The sequence below is a fragment of the Sorex fumeus genome, unplaced genomic scaffold, assembly GCF_029834395.1.
Source record: "Sorex fumeus unplaced genomic scaffold, SorFum_2.1 ptg000063l, whole genome shotgun sequence".
NCBI classification, from domain to species: domain Eukaryota; kingdom Metazoa; phylum Chordata; class Mammalia; order Eulipotyphla; family Soricidae; genus Sorex; species Sorex fumeus.
In genome coordinates this window covers 72,494,066-72,515,405 of record NW_026606120.1, presented here as the reverse complement: position 1 = coordinate 72,515,405, position 21,340 = coordinate 72,494,066, and the positions used below count along the sequence as shown (strand labels likewise).

General features: G+C 42.6%; 1 protein-coding gene and 1 non-coding gene across 2 annotated transcripts in view; one reads left to right on the top strand and one right to left on the bottom strand.

Moving 5' to 3' along the window:
• The window catches only part of NPEPPS (aminopeptidase puromycin sensitive), an 87,442-nt gene that overhangs the window by 3,219 nt on the left and 62,883 nt on the right, over positions 1 to 21,340 (top strand). Inside the window, exon 2 of the mRNA XM_056127290.1 lies at positions 10,472 to 10,556. Within this exon, the coding sequence (XP_055983265.1) occupies positions 10,472 to 10,556 (85 nt within the window). The remainder of the gene's footprint in view (positions 1 to 10,471; positions 10,557 to 21,340) is intronic.
• On the bottom strand, positions 1,072 to 1,206 carry LOC130036335 (small nucleolar RNA SNORA36 family). The gene has a single exon (XR_008794374.1). It is a non-coding gene; the product is annotated as a small nucleolar RNA SNORA36 family (small nucleolar RNA).

The window sequence follows — 21,340 nt, the reverse complement described above, 5'->3', positions numbered from 1 at the left end:
AGTTTGGCAGGCTCAAAACTTGGCACCTGGGTGGATATTACTGTCAAAACCCGTGTTCGGAATTTTCTGCTGAAATTTTGCATATTTTCTGTCTAGTCATCTGGTGGTTTCTAAAATACTCTAAAGATGATGAAATTAATAACTTCCTAGTGTTGTGCTAGATCATTACATGGTTTTTGGAAATTAAGTGGGAAAGATGTATGATAAGGAATAGAGTTGGTTTAGGTTTTCTGTTATTTCATAAGACATATTAACTAGGAAATGCCTAAGTATAAAAATTTTCATATATGAAACCTGACCTAATAAAAATGCAGTAACAGTTCCAGGTAAATGAAATTTGTGCTTTGAGGCATTTACACTTTATTCTTTTCCTTTTTTGTTGTTTTTGAGCACACTCAGCAGTGCTCAGTGCTAACTTCTGGCTCTAGGCTTAAGGGTCACTTCCTGGCAGGGCTTGGGGGACCATATGGATGCTGGGGATCAAACCCAGGTTAGCCAGGTGCAAGGCAAGTGCTGTCTCTCTGGCCCTGACACTTAACTTTTTAAACAGGCTTACTCTGCTTGGGATAGAAATACTCTTAAAACGCATTTTTAAAAAAAATTTGAATTCCTTTTAATATATTTTTTTTCTCTTCCCCCCATTTAAAAGATTACTAAAAAAATTTTGGAGGGCCTCCTCAGTGGTGCTAGGGGCCAGCAGGCCACACCCAGCCCCAGCCTGCTGTGCTGGGCCCCGGGCAAGCTGAGGCCCCGCACATACCAGGCTGCTCTCCAGCCCTTGAGCTGTCTCCAGGCCCTTTCTACAAATACTGGCCATTATTCTGAATACCTATCATTGGTATTTATAACCCTAGATTACCCAAAACTGTATGTTGTACTTTAGTACTTTCATGTTTGTTCTTTAAAGTTTTTGTTTGTTTTCCTTACTTTCAGATTATTACTTCTTGCTTCCCACTGTGTCTTGTTGCTGCTTATTGTGCAATTTCTTCCCTGTTCAGTTTTATTGAACTTGATCTGAAGAGGTCTTGGTGATGAGATATACACAACTTGTTTGAGGGTTTTTTTTTTTTTCTTGATAGGCCAGGAGGGAAATGAATAGAGAAATATCTTCTACCCAATCTTCTCTCCTAGCCTGTGTCCTTAATGCCCCAAAGTTTAATTACCAGAACAGGGAAGCAGCCCAGAACTAGGCTCAACACTTTGGTTGTTTGAGTTTATTTTTACTTATTTTGATATTTAAAATTTTATTTTAGGCATCATGATTTACAATACTGTTAATGGTATGATCTCTTGCGTAAAGCATTCCAGCACTATGCCACTCCACCAGAGTCTACTGTCCTTCACCATTATCCTGGTATTTATTTATTTTTATTTTTTGGCTCACACCTGGTGCTGCCTAAGGCTTTTCTTGGCTTGGTGCTTAGGGGTTGCTCCCAGAGGTGCTTATGGGACCATGAAGCATGGGGGAATCATCTCAAGCCTCCTACAATATGAAGCGTGTGTTCAGCCTGTTGAGCTATCTCTTTGGAACTTGGGGGGGAGGGGAGAGAGAGAGGGTGGGGAGAGAGAGAGGGAGGAGAGAGAGAGAGAGAGAGAGAGAGAGAGAGAGAGAGAGAGAGAGAACTTCCTACCTTGTGGTGTTTAGGCCTAGTCTTAGGCCTGCCAGTGATGCTCAGTGGATCATGCTATCCCAAAGCTTGTGCTTCAGTCCTTTGAGCTGTCTCTCTCTGTCCTTCCCCGGCCCCAGCCCCTCAACATTTCTAAGTTGGGATTTGATGGATTCTCATGACCTATACCTGATGTTGTTCAGGGCTTACTCCTGACTCTATAGTCAAAATTATTTCTGGCAGGGCTTGGAGGACTATATGGGGTGCCAGGAATCAAACCCAGGTCAGCCATGTGACAGGCAGATGCCCTACCCACTGTACTATCTCTTCAGCTCCTTTGATGGATTCTCTTTTTCATGAAGGGTTTGAGCTTTAGTGTATGGACTTTGTGTCATCTATTCTGGCTTTTTGTATTTTTTTTTTTTTGGTAACTTCCTGGTTCTGCATAATTAATATTGTCTAATACAATCTGGATAAATGTGGTCTCAAGTAGTAAATTATCTATGAAAGTTCTCTGAACTTTGCTACATAAATGAGCTTGTTCTTATTGTAAAGTAAATCTTACTCTAATCTGTGAGTCAGTGCAAAGGACTGAGTCTTCTGATAGTTGTTTTGTTCTCTAGATCTTAGGGATGCCATTTTCTTTCTTTCTTTTTTTTTTGGGGGGGGGTCGGGAAATGCCGTTTTCAATACCATGCAAATATACTTGGCCATTTTAATAACTTTAAAATGGCATTTTAATGGGGCTGGAGCAATAGCACAGCGGGTAGGGCGTTTGCCTTGCAGCGGCCAACCCGGGTTCAATTCCCAGCATCCCATATGGTCCCCTGAGCACTGCCAGGGGTGATTCCTGAGCACAGAGCCAGGAGTAACCCCTGTGCATTGCCAGGTGTGACCCAAAAAGCAAAATAAATAAATAAATAAAAGAAAAGAAACAATTCATTTAAAAAATAAAAATAAAATGTCGTTTTAAATTAGATTTTAAATTCCATATTATAGAAATATGGAAAAGTAACCCACCATTCAAATTTAGCAGATAGTAATATCTGCTCCATTTGCCACAGACTGCCAGTGCTCAGGGCTACTGGCTCTGTACTCAGGGGACCTTATTTGGTTCAGTGGATCAAACTTGGGTCAGGTACATGCAAGGCAAGGGCCCTAATTGCCATGCAGTCTCTTCCAGCCACCAGCATAATTTATTTTCATGAAATAAAAGGTCTTGGATATTGCCAAAGTCTATTTCCATTTCTTCCCACCTCCATACCCTAGAAGTTACTCAAAGGTAGTCTGGTTGATGAGTGCTATTCTTATAGTTTTTAAAGTTTTACTGCATGTTTAAGTGATTTCTGGGCAGTCAGTGTTCAGGCTTAGTCCTGGCTCTGTGCCCAGGGATCAATCCTGGCAGTGTTCAGGGACCATATGGGGTGCTGGGGCTCAAACCTGGGTAGGGTATATTCAAGGCAAGTACCTTAACCTTTTTTCAATACCATGCACATATACTTGGCCACTTTAAATAACCTTAAAGTCTTATTTTAATTAGGAAATATTATAGAAATATGGAAAAATAACCCACCATTCAAATTTAGCAGATAGTAATATCTGCTGCATTTGCCACAACCTGCTAGTGCTGTATCTCTCTGGTCCCCCATCAGACCTTTAATGATACTTAATGTTTGACTTTCTATAATTTGCCCTTTTCAGTGTCTCTTTTGTTAGAAAACTTGGCTCGTTTTATATTTACTAATTATTGTTCCTTATTGTCTTTAGAAATTATAGCCCTTTCCACAAAGTCAACAATTATTACAAAATTTAAACGATGGACTTGCTTGTTAGGCAAAGTGACTCAGGCCTCAAAGATCGACTGGAATTTGCAATTGTCACACTGGAGATTTCCTTTCAGTAAAATCTCAGAACTTTGGCAATCAAAAAAAAAATCCTTTCAAGCCTCACTGTAATACATTTAAGGTGTATTTTCTGAATGACTCTACTAAGGACTCACTGAAGGGGAAAAAAAAGGACTCAGACAGCTGCCTTCCTAGTTCATAGGAAACTTCCATTCTAAAATTACTGATTGCCTGCCTGCCTGCCTCTTCAGTTGAGCTGTTCCTGAGAGTTTGACTTGATTCTGTTAGAACTCCCAGAAAGAAGCCTTAACCCTGGGTTTGAAACAAATAAAGGATACACTAACATTCCGTTCTCTAATGGCATCAAATGGAAAAGTTGAAAATGAACTTATTGTCAGCACAATTTATATGCCAACTTTAACGTTTTGCTTCTATTTTAAGCTTGGAAACTGAAATTTTATTTTGTTTTCTCTGGCCACACCCGGAAGTGCTTAGGGAACTACTCCCGGTGTGGTGCTCAGGACTGTGTGGTTCTGGGGACCAAATCCCGGCCTCTGGCATGTAAAGCATGTGCACTAGCCCATTGAGTTATTTCCTAGGTCATAGATGATCTTGATGCTGACATTTCTTTCAGTTGTTGCCTGTATAAATACATCTCTAGCATACTATGTCTGTCTGTGTTTTGGGGGCCATGTCCAGCAGTTGTCAGGGGCTACTTCCTGGTGCTTGAGGGCCCTTCCTGGCAGTGCTTAGGGGACCATGTAGTGCTGGGGATTGACTCCAGGCCTCCTTGGTGTAAAGCATGTACTCTTGCCGGCTGTGTTCTCATCTCTGGTCTTTTATTTATTTCATTTTGGTTTTGTGGTCATAGCTGGCTGTGTCCAGGGCTTACGCCTGACTGTGCTCAGGGATCACTCCCAGTGGCATGGGGGTGTGGGGTTATATGTGGTATTGGGATTGAACCTGGACTGGCTGAGTGCAAGGCAAGTGCTTAAATTACTTAACCTCTTGGCTCCTGGTTACCTGTATTTTGTTTTGTTTTGGGGTCGTACTTGGCAGTGCTCAAGGCTTACTACTAGCTGTGTATTGGGGGGTCACTCCTGGTGGACTTGGGAGGACCATATAGGGTTCCAGGGATTGAACCTGGGGCTGTTGTGTGCAAAACAGGTGCCTTACCCGCTATACTCTCTGGTCCTGTAGTTACCTTTATTTTTGATGGTAAAATAGAGGTAGTATTTAAATAACATGATGGTGTTAATATGTGAGAAATGACATGACTGAAACATCAGCTCAGTACTATTGTTGGGTGCATGGTTTGCATGCTACAACTCTGGGTTTGATCCCCAATACCTCTTGGTCCACAAGTGTTGCTGAGTGTGGACCTGTACCCTCCACCTCTTTCCTCCCCCTTTCCCCCCGAAAAAAAGCAGTGTAATATTGTAGGGACACACATATATTGTAGGGATCATGTGGATATTTTAGTTTTAGCCTTTTTAATTGTTAAATTTTGCACTGGATGCTCCTAGGGTGGCCCCTGATACTGCTCAGTGTGTGCCACGTGGTGCTGGGAATCGAACTGGGGCCTCCACCCCATTGTGCTCTTTGGCTCTTATGGTGTTTTATTTATTTTATTTTGATAAAGTTGTTCAGAATTATTTATTACATTCAATATTCCAACCAACACACCACCCTTATACTTTCCCACCACCTCTTATGGTAATTTTTTTTTTTCCCTTTTTGGATCACACCTGACGGTGCACAGGGGTTACTCCTGGCTTTGCACTCAGGAATTACTCCTGGCGGTGCTTGGTGGACTATATGGGATGCTGGGAATCGAACTGGGTCGGCCGCATGCAAGGCAAACACCCTACCCACTGTACTATTGCTCCAGCCCCTTTTTATGGTATTTTTATTTGTTTTGTTTTATTTTTTAAAAATTTTTATTAGTGAGACACCATGAGATACAGTTGTACACTTACAAATTTTGTGCTTGGGTTTCAATTATACAATGATCAAATACCCATCCTTCCACCAGTGCCCATTTCCCACCACCACAGATCCCAGTATCCCTCCCATCCCCCATCCCCCCCATCCCACCCTGCCTCTGTGGCAGGGCATTCCCCTCTGTTCTGTCTCTCCTTTCGGGTGTTGTGGTTTGCAAAAGAGGCATTGAGTGGCAATCATGTTTGGTCTGTAGTCTACTTTCAGCATGCTTCTCCCATCCTGGGAGGATCCTTCCAACATCTTATGGTATTTTAAATTGCCTTCCCTGGGTAGCATATGTGTGCTAATATCCAAAAATCCCCAGCAATGCTCAGGGCCTCTTCCTGGTCTGTGCTTGGTAGTTGCTCCTGTGGTACTTGGAGGAATAAAGCATTTTGGGGATGGAACTAGACCTCCTGCATGAAACGCATGCACTTGGCCCATGGAGTTCTCACACCTGCTCAATTTTATGCCATCGGATAGATACTTGATAAATGGTTAGGGTAAAAGCAGCATAGTATCTTTATGATTAGAGCATGTTTTAGCTTGTTCTCCATTGCATATGTCTTAATACTAGCAGCATCTTTAAGTGATAAACATTTTTTTGGTGGCTTATCCTACTATTTATTTATTTTTGGTTTTGGGGGCCAAACTTATCAATGCTCAGGGGTTACTCCTGGCTCTCTGCTCAGGAATCACTCCTGACAGTGCTTGGGGCGGCTGTGTGGAGTACTGGGGATTGAACCTGGTCAGCCACGTGCAAGACAAGCGACTTTCCCACTGTACTATCTCTCAGCCCCTATCCTACTGTTTAAAGTTCACCCATATCCTTAGAGCTAGAGAGATAGGCCAATGAGCTGAGCACATGTTTTTGCGTGCTTTGAGGCCCAGGTTTGATCCTTGTCATCTCATGGTCCCCTGAGCACCTTCAGGTATAGCCCCAAACCAAAAACAACAAAGATGTCATCTCTCATATGAGACAGAGTATGTTGCCTGACTTTTGAAATTTGAGCGGGGCTCTGTTATTAAGTAGTTTGCTCTTTGGTACCTTACCCACACTTCCAGCAATGGCAGGATGCTGAAACAAACAAAAAGCCCCGAAAGTGTAACTGTGGGGAAAAAAGCAGCTTATTTAATTAGCAGAACCAGGTTTATTTTCCTTAACTCAGGAGGAACTGTCATGTATGCGTAACTTGGTGTTGTGCACTTTGCCTTCCAAAATATAGAAACATTTCCCTAAGAAATGTTAGAATAGCAGTGGAAAAAAAGTGTCATTTGGACAGATTGTGTTGTACAGGTCTCTTTGGTAAATTAACTGCTTGGCTACCATTAAATTCAGTGTAGGTGTTGATGGATGAAAATATGTTTCCGTAGATAAAGATTAGATCTGTAACTAAACCATGATTATTATTCATTTGGCAAAAACATCAATCTCTGGGAGATTTTCATTCACTCTCCCTTTTGGGGCACATCCTGGTTTTCTGGTTGTTGTTTCTTTCCCTTTTCTGTTTTAAAGATTTTGGGGCCACACCCAGTGGTGATAAGGGGCTACTCCCCATCCTGCGTGAGGGAACTTATGGTTCCAGGGATTGAACCTGGGCTTGAATTTACATGCAAAGTATATGTGCTCTGACCTGTTAAACTCTCTCCATCTCCCATTTATGTTTTGTAAAGTCATTTTATCAATAGGCAAAGTATTATTTTTTTTTTAAAAAACTGTAGTGCTTTAAATGGGATATAAAGGTTTTTAGTTCTTTTTGGTTGTTTGGATGAAATAGTTTGATGGAAAAATGCCACTTAAAAAATAGAATAACTCAATTGTGTGTGTGTGTGTGTGTGTGTGTGTGGTGCTCTGGGGCTACTTCTGGCTTGGTGATCAGGGGTCATTCCTGATAGTGTTCAGGAAATTATGTGGTGCCAAGAATTGAACCAAGGCCTCCCATATACAAAGCATGCACTCAGCCTGTTGTGCTCTTTTTCTTCCTGCCCTTTGATTTTGGTGGGGTAAAGGATCCCCTCTCTTCTTTTTTTTTTTTTTTTTTTTTTGCTTTTTTGGGTCACACCCGGCAATGCACAGGGGGTTACTCCTGGCTCTGCGCTCAGGAATTACCCCTGGCAGTGCTCAGGGGACCAGATGGGATGCTGGGAATCGAACCCGGGTCGTCCGCATGCAAAGCAAACACCCTACCCGCTGTGCTATCGCTCCAGCCCCGCCTCTCTTCTATTTTTGGTATTTGGGCCATGCCCAGTGTATCAGGGACCATATGTGGTGTCAGGGATTGAACCAGGTTATCCCATAGAAGGCAGGCACTTCTTTTTTTTTTTTTTTAAAGTTAGAATTTTTGTTTGGCCACACCTGGCATAATCCTGTCTCTGCACTCAGAAATTAGTCCTGTCAGTTTTTAAGGGACCATATAGGATGCTGAGGATCAAACCTGGGTCAGCTACATGCTCACACATACCTGGTTGTGGTGCATATACTGTAGTGGCCATGCTCATGCACACTTGGTCATGGTGCATACACTGTAGTGGCTGTGCTCATGCACACTTGGTTGTGGTGCACGTATGCTGTAGTGGCTGTGCTCACACACACGTGGTTGTGGTGCATACTCTGTAGTGACTATGCTCATGCACACTTGGTTGTGGTGCATGTATGTTGTAGTGGCTGTGCTCACATACACTTGGTTGCAACCTACCAGAGACTGCAAACTTTGTAGATTTATTGTAGGTTTATAGGTTTATTGTTGTTGTTGTTATTAGTTTGGGGCCACACCTGGCTCTGAACTGAATGATTACTCCTGGTGGCGCTCAGGGGATCATATTGAGTGCTGTGGATTGAACCCATGTCAGCCACATGCAAGGCAAACACCCTACCCACTGTATTATTCATCTTGCTCCAATCAGTCTTTTTTTTAAAAAAATTGTATTTTCAACACCAAGATTGTTTTTCAGTATACAAATAATTTGTGTCTCCAAGAAATGGCTGCTTCTCCCTTCTTCTATGGTTTGAAGGAAGGCCTACCCAGCCTGCTCACCTGCTTGGCTAATCTCAATACTCATTTGTTATTACGGGGTGTGTGTGTGTGTGTGTGTGTGTGTGTGTGTGTGTGTGTGTGTGAGAGAGAGAGAGAGAAAGAGAGAGAGAGAGAGAGAGAAAGAGAGAGAGAGGGAGAGGGAGAGAGACTAGATTATTGTATGTTTGTTATTTAATTTCTTTTGTGTTTTGAATTGAACTGGGACCTTAGCACATACAAGGCATACTCTTTACAACTGAGCCACATGCCTTATCAGGCATTCCTATTTTTGTTATTTTAATTTTAAGGCTATTTCAAAGATCTGAAGACAAAATCAGAGGTTTTATTTGCAGCAACAAAATATAGAAACAAAATTACAATCAAATTGGAAATAAAAGGACAAATGTCATGAACAAGCAATTTGCAAAAGAAAAACTTAATGACAAAAGAGGAAAAAATGATACTAAGTAGCCAGCATGTTGTTACTGGGAAATTCTAAGTAAAACCATCATGGAGGTCCGGTAGATAGTGTCAAAGGGCTAGGGCGTATGCTCTGCATGCTGGAACCCTTATGCTTGATCTCTAGGACCAATTGCTCCACCTTGGTCCCCACTCCTCCTACCCAATTGCTGCCAGAGTGATAGCACCATGGCAGACCTTACCTTCTGTACTGTCTCTCCAGCCCCCAGAATGCTCTTTAATAGTCAATTTATCTTCAACAGTTTTTAGTTTCCTTTGTTTGGGGGCCACATCCAGCGATGCTCAGGGCATATTTCTGGCTCTGTGCCCAGGGAACACTCCTGGCTCGGTTTGAGGGGGATCATGTGGGGTTCTGGGAGTCAAAACTGGACTAGCTGCATGCAAGGCAAGTATCCTACCTTCTGCACCATCACTCCGCTCCCAAGTTTTAGTTTGTTTGGGAGGATACTTGCTCACTGGATTGTCAACTGAAACTATTTTAGAGAGTAATTTGGTGATTATTGAGCAGGAATAGGATCAAGATGTTTATTTTTATTTGTTTGTTTTTGGGCAAATCCCAGCAGTGCTTCGGGGCTTCTCCCTGCTTGTTGCTCAGGGGTTACTTCTTGTGATGTGCAGAAGGCCATGTGGTGCCAGGGATCGAACCCAGGCTTTGAGAATGCACAGCATGTATCCCAACCCTTTCTGCCATCATCCCAACCCGGTATGCTTAATTTATTTGCTTTGGTTTTTGGGCCACGCCTGGCTGTGCTTAAGACTTGCTCCTGCCATGGTGCTTAGGGGTCATTTCTGATGGTACTCAGGACCGTAGGCACCAGGGATTGAACCTGTGTTGGGTTTGTGCGGGGCTTGTTCCTTACTTGGTATACTATCTCTCCACCCCTATGTTTATTTTGTATTTTAAAATTTTTCTTTTCTTTTTCTTTTTCTTTTTTGGTCTTTGGGGGCATACCCAGTGGTGCACAGGGCTTATTCCTGGCTCTGTGCTCAAGGATCATTCCTGTGGGGCTGGGAGTAGGTGCCAGGGATTAAACCTGGGTCAGCAATGTTCAAGTCAACTGTCTGTCTCTCTGGCTCCCCATATTCTCTGCCCCTAACTTCTTTTTTTTTTGTTTTTGGGCCATGCTCAGTGGTACTTAGGATTTTGCCTGGTTCTGTGCTCTGGATCATGTATGCAGTGCTGGGGTCTAATCCGGAGTTGACTGCATGCAAAGCTAACACCTTAACCCCTCTACTATCTAGTACTCTTAAGTTGTTTTAGGTCAAGGTTTAAGTGGGAAAAATAGCTTTTAATTGGTTAGATGTTTAAATTCTGTGAAATGATTTAATTTAGAAAATGTGAATTGCTTTGGAGTACAAAACTACTCATTTTGGGGGACTCCATTGGTGCATTATGCTCAGTCTAGGAGTTTAGTGACTTCTGGATTCTAAGAAATTGCATATGACAATTGCCCAGACCTAATATTAGGGTCAGATGAGAATGTACATATATTTATCTGTGCTGTTTCTGACACTGCAGGGTTTTTTTTTTCCCCCTCCTTAGGTGAGGCAAGCAACTAATCAGATTGTGATGAATTGTGCAGATATTGACATTATAACAGCTTCATATGCACCAGAGGGAGATGAAGGTAAGCCCTGCTTTTTCTGTGTTAATTTGTGGACTCTGTGTGTAATAGCATTTTCAGTGGAAGTTTAGTGTTATTTTAGAAATAGGAAAAATCTTTAAATGTCTAAGGAAAGTATTCAAAGTATGATCTGACTTCTGTGAAATAAAGGAGATATCATTGTAATATTCCTTCAAATATTAACTTGTTTTATGACCTTGGATTCCATGGAATTTAGCCACGTATATAAAGCTGAAGAGTTATTTTAAAGAGTTGTTGTATGTACTTTGAACATGGAAAGTTCGTCAAGAGAGTTTAGTGCATATGAGTTTGTTTTTTGTTTTATTTTTAGGGCTGGGAGGAGAGTTTTGGGCCATTTCCAGCAGAGCTCAGAGACTGTTCCTGGCTCTCTGGGGGTCACTCCCAACAGTGCTAGAGATCCTCCAGAGTGCCAGGGATTGAATCTGGGCCTCTAGATTTGGCTTAAGCTTTGGTTTAGCCTTTTGGGCTATCTCTTCAGCCCCTCTATGGTTGTTCTCCCTACTCTCCCCCCTCTTGAACTGCAGGTTAAAATTAGATAATAATGGTAAAGAGCAAATGGGGAAGTGGTTGCTTTATGAAACTGGATATGGTTATTAAGCTGTATTATGGAATTCGTTACATGGAAAGAGTATGTCAAAAAGGAACAAAATATACAATATACGAAAACTCACTGTCTTTAAAATGAGAACTCTTTTAGGTACCAGAATAGTTTAGGGGTTAAGGCACTTTCCTTGCACCCCAATGATTTCTGTTTGGAACCCTGGCACCACTTACCTGAGCACTGCCAGTCATCAGTCTTGAGTGTAGAGTCAGGAGTAGCCCCTGAGCACAGCTGGGTGTGGCCTAGAAGTACCTCCATCACCCTCCCTCCCCCTGCCATAAAAAGAGCTATTTTAGGCCCTATAATTATAAAGATGATTAAAATGAGTAATCAGTTTGGGTCTTAAATCTCCTTAAGTCATAAACTTTTATTTGACTTTATCCCCAGTACACACCATGTGTGGTATTAGGGATTGAGCCTATGGCCTCACACATGTAATTCTCGCCTTTGAGCCAACCTTTTCAAGGACATTTCATTTTTTGGTTTTGTTTTGGGCTATATCCTATAGAGCTAAGGGGCTGCTCCCAGTTTAGTGCCAGGGGGATCAATCATTGCCAGGGATCTTACCCCAGCCTTCTGCATGCAAAGGATGCACTTAACTCACTGAGTACTTAGCACTCCAGCCCTGATATACAGTATGTTTAAAGTTAAGAAATTTGGGACCGGAGAGATAGTATAGTGGGTAGGGTGGCTGCCTTGCTCATGGCTGACCTAGATTGGATCCCTGGCACCCCATATGGCCTTTGAGCACCGCCAGCTATGCCCCCTCCCCTCCAAAAAGTAAAAAATTTAGACATACCCAATGGGTCTCAGGACTTACCCCTGGCTCTGTGCTCAGGGATCGCTCATAAGTATATTAGAATTGAGTCTAAAACACTTTTTTTTTTCTTTTTGGGTCACACCTGGCCATTGCACAGGGGTTACTCCTGGCTCATGTACTCAGGAATTACTTCTGGTGGTGCTCTGGTTGGGATGCTGGGAATCAAACCCAGGTCAGCTGTGTGCAAGGCAAACGCCCTACCCATTATGCTATTGCTCCAGTCCCTTAAAATACTTTTTATTTTCACTTAACTTTGGTATTCTTTCTCAGAATTACTTACTGGTTGGAGATTTAGATGGTTGTAAGTCAAATGAGAAAGTTTCATTCTAACAAGGTATGTTAGAAATTTGAATTTTCATCAATGCATTTCGTAACTCCCTTATTTTGCCTATACTCTGGAGGTACTTTAAACTGTGTGTTTGGGGGGTCACTCCTGGTGTTGTTCTGAAATGGATCCTCTGCCTTCTGATTGCTGACCATGTGCTTAAACCCATTGAACTATGTCTCTAGTTCCTTTGTTCTGAAAAGAAATCTACAGGTAACTTTTGTTTATTTTTTAAATTTTGACTCACTCCCAGTGATGCTTCGAGGTTATTTTGCCTTGGTGCCCAGGAATTACTCCTGGCGAGCTCAGGGAATCATATGGGATGCGGTGGATCAAACCGGGGTTGGCCATGTGCAAGGCAAATGCCCTACTCACTGTACTATTATTCTGGTCCTTGTTTGATTGATTTGAGGTCAAACCTGGCAGTGCTTAGGTGCTGGGTACTAGATTGAACCCAGAGTTCCCCCATGTAAAATATGCACTCCAGCTCTTTGAGCTATCTTGTCATACTTATAAATAATATTTTAAGACTTGACAATATTTATTTCCATGAGTTTTCTTAAGTTATTTGTTTTTAGAAAAAAGTTTTCTTGCTTATTACTTATTCTTATTCTATAATTACTTGTTCTTAGAAGAAAATAAGTAGTGAAGAGTGTTACCTAGAACTACTTACATTAAAATCTTCCTCTACTAAAATGTCAGAAGAGAGATCAGGGAACTTGATATTTCAAATGTGCATTAATTAAATGGTGCTAAATTTCGTGTGTGTGTTGGGGGGGGGTTGTTTTGGGGCTATTCTCCACTTTGCATGCTCCGCTATCTCTAAAACCTCTTAGTAATCTGTATTTTTATTTAAAAAAAAATTTTTTTTGGTCACACCCAAATGTGCTCAAAGTTTGGGGAACCATATGTGGTGCCAGAGATTGAACCTGGGTCCACTGCAACAAAGCAAGTGCCTTACCTGCTGTACTGTATCTCTGGTTCCTGATCTGTATCTCAGGGGAAAGAAAGAGGATTGGGAGAGAAATTAAAAGCAGAAAGTAAGGAGGGTCTAAGAGAATTCTCGATAAGATGTTAATTCTTTTTGGGAGCTGCCCAGTTCGTGCTCAGGGGGCCTTGAGACCACTCCTGCTGACTCACAGACAACCAGACCAGATGGTTGAGTGCTTGGGCACAAGGTTGTGGTGCTGCTCAGGCCCTAGAGTCCTAGGGGCCACCAGGGCCACATCCAGTGGTGCTCAGGGACTTTAGGACTCTCTCTAGCAATGCTCAGGGTGGCCAAATGGTGCTGGGAATCAAATTGGGGGCCCGTGCATGCCTTGCATTGGCTCCCTGATTCCTGGGCTCTCTCCCTGGCCTTAAGTTGTTTTAGGCCCATGAAGTTGTTCCTTTAGAACTAGCTAAGATACATTTCTCAGCTCTTTGCTACAGCAGCAGGAACAACCTGGAGTTCTGTGTAAGCCGATTTAATTTTAGAGTTTAAGAGAATGAGAAGTTGCATTAAATTGACCTTTTTTTTTTTTTTTTTTTTTGCTTTTTGGGTTACACCTGGCGATGCACAGGGGTTACTCTTGGCTCTGCACTCAGGAGTTACTCCTGGCAGTGCTCAGGGAACCATATGGGATGCTGGGAATCGAACCTGGGTTGGCCGCGTGCAAGGCAAACGCCCTACCCGCTGTGCTATCTCTCCAGCCCCTAAATTGACTTTTAGAGATTTGGTCATCAATAGGGATGGATTTGGCCTTCTGAATATAAACGTAGCTTTATGGATGAATAAAGTTTTGTGCTTGCATACTTGAGTTATTTATTTTTGTGTTGGGGCCATACCTGGTTGTGCTCAGGGCATACTCCTGGTTCTGCGCAGGGAAGCATATGTGGTGCCAGCTCTCAAACCCAAATCAGACACATACAAGAGCAACGGCCGTAACCACTGTAAAATCTCTCCACTCCTAATTCTTGCTTTATGGGAGAATGTAACATATTTCTTTCTCTTTTTTTTTCCTTTTTTTTGGGCAGGGGTGGAGGGTTATACCCACCTGTGCTCTCAGGGATCACTCTGGCAGGACCATATGAGGTGCCAGGGATCAAATGGGCTAGCCACATGCAAGCAAGTGCCCTTCACGCTGTACTTTTTTTTTTTTTTTAAAGGAAGCAGTAGTGAATTTTACTGCCAGCTCCTTCTAGGGTTATATGCTGCGCCAGGGAAATAGGTATCAGCTCTACTAGTACTTTGTGTGTGTGTGTGTATTGCTACTATGTGTTTGGGAGGTCACACAGTGCCCAGGATTGAACTGAGGCTCCTGCATGCAAATCAAATCCAGGGCCTCACAAGGAAGACAGATTGCATACTGCTGAGCTACATCCCCTTAAGGGGAGATAGCTTTGTTTCCATTCATTCACTCTTCCCTCCCTTCCTCCCTTCCCCTGCCCCTGTCCCTCCCTCTCCCTTCTCCCCCTTTCTCTCTCTATATTTGCTGGGTATAGGAAATGCCATTTATTTGTAAACCTAGACAATACTATCTAGTGCCTATAATACATATGATTGCTTTCAGCAAGACTGATTTATGTTTTAATTGCCACTGAATCTTGGTGTTTTCAGGTAAATCAGAAAATTATTGGAAGATGTGAAATTGTTGTTACTTTGTGTCTGTTTGGGGAAAAGGTGTCTTGTCCTGTTGGCCTGTGTCTCTTTAAATTAAGGTGCTGTCTTTTCATCAGAGAATTTATTGAAAAGTCCATTTGAGACCCTCTAATACTAATAAATGGAGAATTAGTAAGAAAAGCAGCTGAGGACTTTTTTTTCTTTTTTCCCTTAATTGTTCCGCATTTCAAGGGTTGGTGAAATTACGAGCATTTAAGCCAGTGCAAGGAATGCATCTCCCTACATAGTGCAGGGATTAACATTGTTGTCAGCCTCTGCAGGAGAAATGTGGAAAGTCTCAGGTTCTGACAGGTAAAGAGTATTTATCGTTACTAGTTGGTGTGGCCATAACCACATAGAAAATGAAAATTAATAATTTTATTTGGTGGGCCACACTCAGAAGAGTTGAGGGGCCTCTTCCTGATTATGTGCTTGGAAGTGACCCTTGCCACTGTTTGAGGAATCCTATGTAGAACCCTGGATTTGGCATTCAAACCAGGGCTCCTGAGATCAGATGCCTTAAGCACTGTATTATCTCTCCTGCCTTGCAGTGAAAGTCTTTTGTTTGTTTGCTTGTTTTGTTTTGGGGTTACACCTGGCAGTACTCAGGGCTTATTTCTGGCTCTGTGCTTAGGGTTCACTCCTAGAGGTGCTCAAGGGACCACATGCAGTTCCCGTGATTGAACCAGACTCAGCCATGTGTAAGACAAGCTCCTAAACTCCTATATTGTCTTTCTGGCCTGAGGATGAAAGTTTCTTACCCACTCTTCCCTAAATATATCCTGCCAGATTTAGCAGTGTGAGAAGCAGTTTTTCCCATTGGTGGCATCTTAATATTTTATACAAAGTTTGGAAATACAGATTCAGATCTGCTAGCACCTCTTTGGTTTATCCACATAAGGCTTGTAAGTTTTAACATGTTAATTCTTGAAGTAGGATTTTTGGTTTCTGGGCCATACTCACCTTGCTCCTGGCTCTGCACTTCGATCACTCCTGGTGGTGCTCAGAGAACTCAGGATTGAACCTGGGTCAGCCTCATGCAAAGCAAGCTCCTTACCCATTGTAGTATATATCCAGCCCTGTATGTGTGCTTAATGAAGATGATATGGCCTCAAGAAACACCACCAAATAGTAAATTTGGAGCAAAGCTCTTTACTTGAAAAAGAACATTTTCTTATGCTTAATTACAAAACTTTAACTGTTACTCTATCACAGTTATGTACAGGAGCAATATTAAACATTACTAAGTTCTCTGTAATAGAGTTGTCAATCTTTCTGAAAATATATATATACAGAATTAAGTCCTAGTCTTCTAACAGAAAGGTGTTTTATATAATGTAGAATTTTATAAAGAAAAAATTCAAATGACAGGACTCCAAGAATAGTTTTAGTTACACAAATGACACTTTATGATAAGGGACTCAACAAGTTACTGCTGGAGTTAAGCAAATAAACAATAATGAAATGATCTAGTTATAGGAGAATAAGTATAATATGGTAGGCCAGATTAAATAGAAAAATATGTGTCACATAAGTATCTTCAGGTGTTTTTTGTTTTTTGCCTCACAGTGCTCAGGGCTTAATCCTGGCTTTGCACTAGAAAATCATCTGCCAGCAGACTTAGGGAACTATATGGGATGCTGGGGATTGAACCCAGATCATTCACGAGCAAGGCAAGCATCCGACCTGCTGTACTGTCTCTCCACACTCCAAGTATTCAGATTTTAAAGAAAGTTTTCTGGCCAAACAGTAGTTTCATGTGCACCATACTGAGTTCTGTTGAATTTGCACCCTCTGAAGAGATACTCCAGGGTACTGTGGTTTGTTAGGAATACTCTCTATCATATGGACATGACGATAAGACAAGCATAGTTATCACATTGAGAAGAGGAAAGGGGGGCTGCAGATATATCTCAGTGGGCCAGAGCACATGCTTTTCGTGTAGGAGGTCCATTTTGATCCCCGGCACTGCATGGTTCACGGTACTAAACCGAAGGGGGTTGGGAGAGGATAGACGAGCATTGTGGGTATAGCTTAAAAACGACAACAGAACTAATATAGAGGAAATGGCTCGAGAAAAACCTCTGTGGGCTGAGAGCATGTCCAGGAGCCAAAAGAGGGGGTGGGGGAAGAACAGAAAAACCAGGGCCAAGGACATGCCTTGCGTGAGGCTCTGAATTTGATCTCTGATGCTGGAAAGAGAAAGAGGGAAAGTCCACATGAGATTCTTACCATTGTTCTTCTTTTCTTTTCAAGTTTGTTGTTGTTGTTGTTTGGGGGCCACAGCCAGTGATGCTCAAAGCTTGTTCCAGGCTCTGTGCTCAGGGATCACTCCTGGTGGGGGCTCATGGATCCATGGGATGCTGGGGATTGAACCCGGGTTGGCCATGTGCGAGGGCACTGTACTGTGCCCTACCCACTGTACTGTCTTTCCAGCCCTGTCTTAACCATTTCTTTATTAAAACTGATAACAGTGTATTATCTATCATATTGCTATATTAAATAGCTTAAAATTTGCTCGATGTGTTCTTGTGGGGTGTGTAAGCATGTGTGTATTATCTTTTTTGGTGCTAGAAATAGGGCTGGAGCGATAGCACAGTGGTAGGGTGTTTGCCTTGTGCACAGCCAACTTGGCTGAGCCAGGTTCGATTCCTCCGCCCCTCTTGGAGAACTCGGCAAGCTACCGAGAGTATCTTGCCCACACGGCAAAGCCAGGCAACCTACCTGTTACATACTCAATATGCCAAACACAGTAACAACAAGTCTCAAAATGGAGACATTACTGAGCCTGCTTGAGCAAATCGATGAACAACGGGAGGACAGGTGCTAGGAATAGATCCCAAGGCCTCATACGTGCAAAAGCATGCATACATGTCACAGATGTGTATCTGACCCATTCACATTTGTTTGCAGGGTGGGTGTTACTGAGAGCTACTACCTGGTGACTGTGTATGCTCCCGTTTGGTGCTCCCAGGAGGCTGCATGGCAGGCTCAGTGTTCTTTCTTCTCCAGGCTTGCACATGTGCTGGCAGGTGTCCCTGTCCTTAGCGGGGGGTCTCACACACATTCTTGTTGTAGTGCTCACTGGGCATTGCCCACCGGGAGTCATACTCTCTGGCCATCGTGTTTGCATATTGTGCTCATTGCGTGGTCACACTCTCATTGTACTTACACACTGGTCTCTGGTACAGTTAGAAATTGCAGCTGAGATCACAGACAGCAGAGGCATCAGGCTCAGACAATAAAGTTGCCAAGATCACACTTGGTACGTGTGTGGCTCTAAATTTCCCCCCCTTCTCCCAAATGGGAGTAGCACTGCACCGTAGCACTGTCCTCCCATTGTTCATCTATTTGCTCGAGCGGGCACCAGTAACATCTCCATTGTGAGACTTGTTACTGTTTTTGACATATCAAATACGCCACGGGGAGCTTGCCAGGCTCTGCCGTGCGGGCGGGATACTCTCTGTAGCTTGCTGGGCTCTCTGAGAGGGACGGAGGAATCGAACCCAGGTTGGCCGCATGTAAGTAAGGCAAATGCCCTACCCTCTGTACTATCGCTCCAGCCCCCCAAATGGGTATACTCAATAAAAATCAAGAAGATACAAAGTGTTTCAGGTGCTAGAGCATATGCTGAGGTTCTTAGTTTAGTACAATCTGCAGGGTTCCATGTCTCTTCCAGCACTGCCAGGTGTGGGCTTGGTGGTCTACTCCTGGCCCTGAGCACCACCAGGGTTGGACCCCTCCACCCCCACCTCCTTTTTTATTTCTAAACTTGTAAGAGTCTGGAGGGATAATACAGGGGTTAAGACACTTGCATTGCTGTCCTTGTTTCAATCTCACTCCCCACTTATGGTTCTCCAAGCCACCACCTGGCATGGTCCTTGAGCACAGAGCCAGGAATAAGCCACGAGTACTGTCAGGGATGGCCCCCAAGCCAAAACAATAGTAATAGTAATAAAAATAAAGACAGTCTCAAAGATTTCAGTGTTTAAATTGATGATTTGCTTTTCAGTGCCAGGTATTACTGTTAGAAAACTTTTTCGAGTATTTGCAGTATAAACAGAGGGTCAGAGAGATGGCTTGGTGGGCTGGAGTGTAGTCTTTGCATGCAGGAGGCCCACGTTTCATCCTGGGCACTGCTCGGTCTTCTAGGCACTGCCAGGATTGATCCCCGAGCACAGAGCCTGGACTAGCCCCAGAGCACCATCCAGTAGGGCAAAAATAAGGGTTAAGTGGAGTGAAGAAGATGCTGTTGTTCTAAATTTAAGACTTCGGGGGGCTGGAGAGATAGTAGAGTGGGTGAGGTGGTTGGCCTGCGTGTGGTTGATCTGGGTTTGATCCCCAGCACTCTATGTGATTCCCACCCCCCTGCCCCAAAGCCCCCCTCCCCCAGGCCCTTCAAGGAGGAATTCCTAAGTGCAGAGCCAGGAGTGAACCCTGAGCACTGTCAGATGTGGCCCCAAAATAAAAACCAAAAAAACCTTCTGCCAAATTATCCTCTTATATATCAGATTTAATTGTAAACTTCCTTTGACTCTAAATGTAGCATCTTCTGAAATGCTGTTCTGTACTTTGCTTATCTTGTAGCATGTTATAAATCAGTATATAAAGAGCCTCTTCATTTTTTTTATGGTTAAATAGCATTTCCTGGAATACATTTATCATAAATCATTGAAGTCAGCACTTTACCGAAGAACGCTTTACCGAAGGACACTTATTTATTTTTATTCTTTTGTGGTGCTGGGTCTCATACTTGTGAAGCAATTGTTTTTGGTTTCCCTAAGATTTTGTAGCCTATTTTATTGAGTTACTTCTAGTTTTTAATAATTTCTTCATTGGTTCTCTTAGATTTTCCTGATACACAGACTCATCACTTGCAAACGCGGACCTTTCATCAGTACTATTGAGAGTTTCTGTCCAGAGTGATGAGCTTGCATGGTCTCTTCGGAGCTCTGGATCTAATTGTTTTTGTTTCAGTTAGTTTCACTGACTTGGCCTGTTTTCCAGTGCACTGTAAGAAATATTTGGGGACTGGGATAAAAGATACCCACCCATTTTACTATGACTCCTTGCTCCTTAAATCTTTGGACCTTTTCACTGTGCAAACTCTGTACACAGAAAAGCACAGCTAGCAAGTGTGACTTGGTGCTGCAGCCTGCTCCCACACACCCTTTCTGCTCACATTCCTTCCCTGCCTGAGAGATGCTGTGCATAGCTGGGAGTTGTTCTTTTAGTGTGTTTGATGCTAGGGATGGAATCCAAGGCCTCCCGCTTGTGAAGCATTCCCCTTGCCACAGAGCCACATCCTCATCCCTCACATGTTTTTGCACTGTTCTTTATTCTCCTGTAGATATATATCCAAATGGATGGACCTCTGGAGTTTTATCAGTCTGGGACTCTTATGAATAGCACTACATACTCAGATGTTCATCCTGGTGCACATAAATCATTTTTCCATGTGATATGTGCATAGGAGTAGAGTAACTACTGAAGAAAACTTTTTAAAAATTTTAATAAAAGAGATTTTAGGCGCTGGAGCAATAGAACAGTGTGTAGGGTGCTTGCCTTGCCCACAGCTTACTTGGGTTTGATTCCCAGCATCCATATGATTTCTGAGCAAAGCCAGATGTGGCCCCAAACCAAAAAATTAATTTTTATGAATATTAATATTTAAACTTGAGAAAAGTGATATTCCTTGATTTTTAGTATACTATGTTCTCTGCTTCTGTTGTTAATGTTAGAGATCAGAGAATCAGACCTTCAAGGTAGACATTTGTTTGGGAAGGAGCCTGTTGTTTTTGTTTATATTTATTGATTCGTGTTGACAGTACTGATTCAGTAAGATTAAACTGATAAAATTGAGAGCACTGGTGGATATATATGGCCCATTTTCATTGAGGAGAAATTGATCTAGATTTTAGTAACGGAAGCGGGGCTAACTTTGTAATTACTGACTGTGTTACTCATTGATAATACAAATCAGTTTAGCAGTTGGCTCCCACATGGTAGTATGTACTTACTAAAGAAAAGGCCTGGAGTCCATTCAAGGCTTGTTATGGCAAGAGAGCCAGAATTAACTGATTAAATGACAAAGTAGTAAAGGGCAGCAGCGAGGGTGATGATTAATGTGAGCTAAGTGAATTATATCCATGAATGGGCCATAGAATCTGTTTCCTGAGGATCTGGTAGTCTTTGTGGAAATGAGGAGGGTAATTTAAAGGAAACCTGCTGGACCAAATAGCCTAGTGCATGAATGTTGAGCACAGCATTAACCATGTGAATGTAAATTATTGCAGCCTCCTTGGAAAATGGTATGGAAATTACTTATAAATATCCACATAGGGGCCGGAGCAATAGTACATCAGGTGAGGCACTTGCC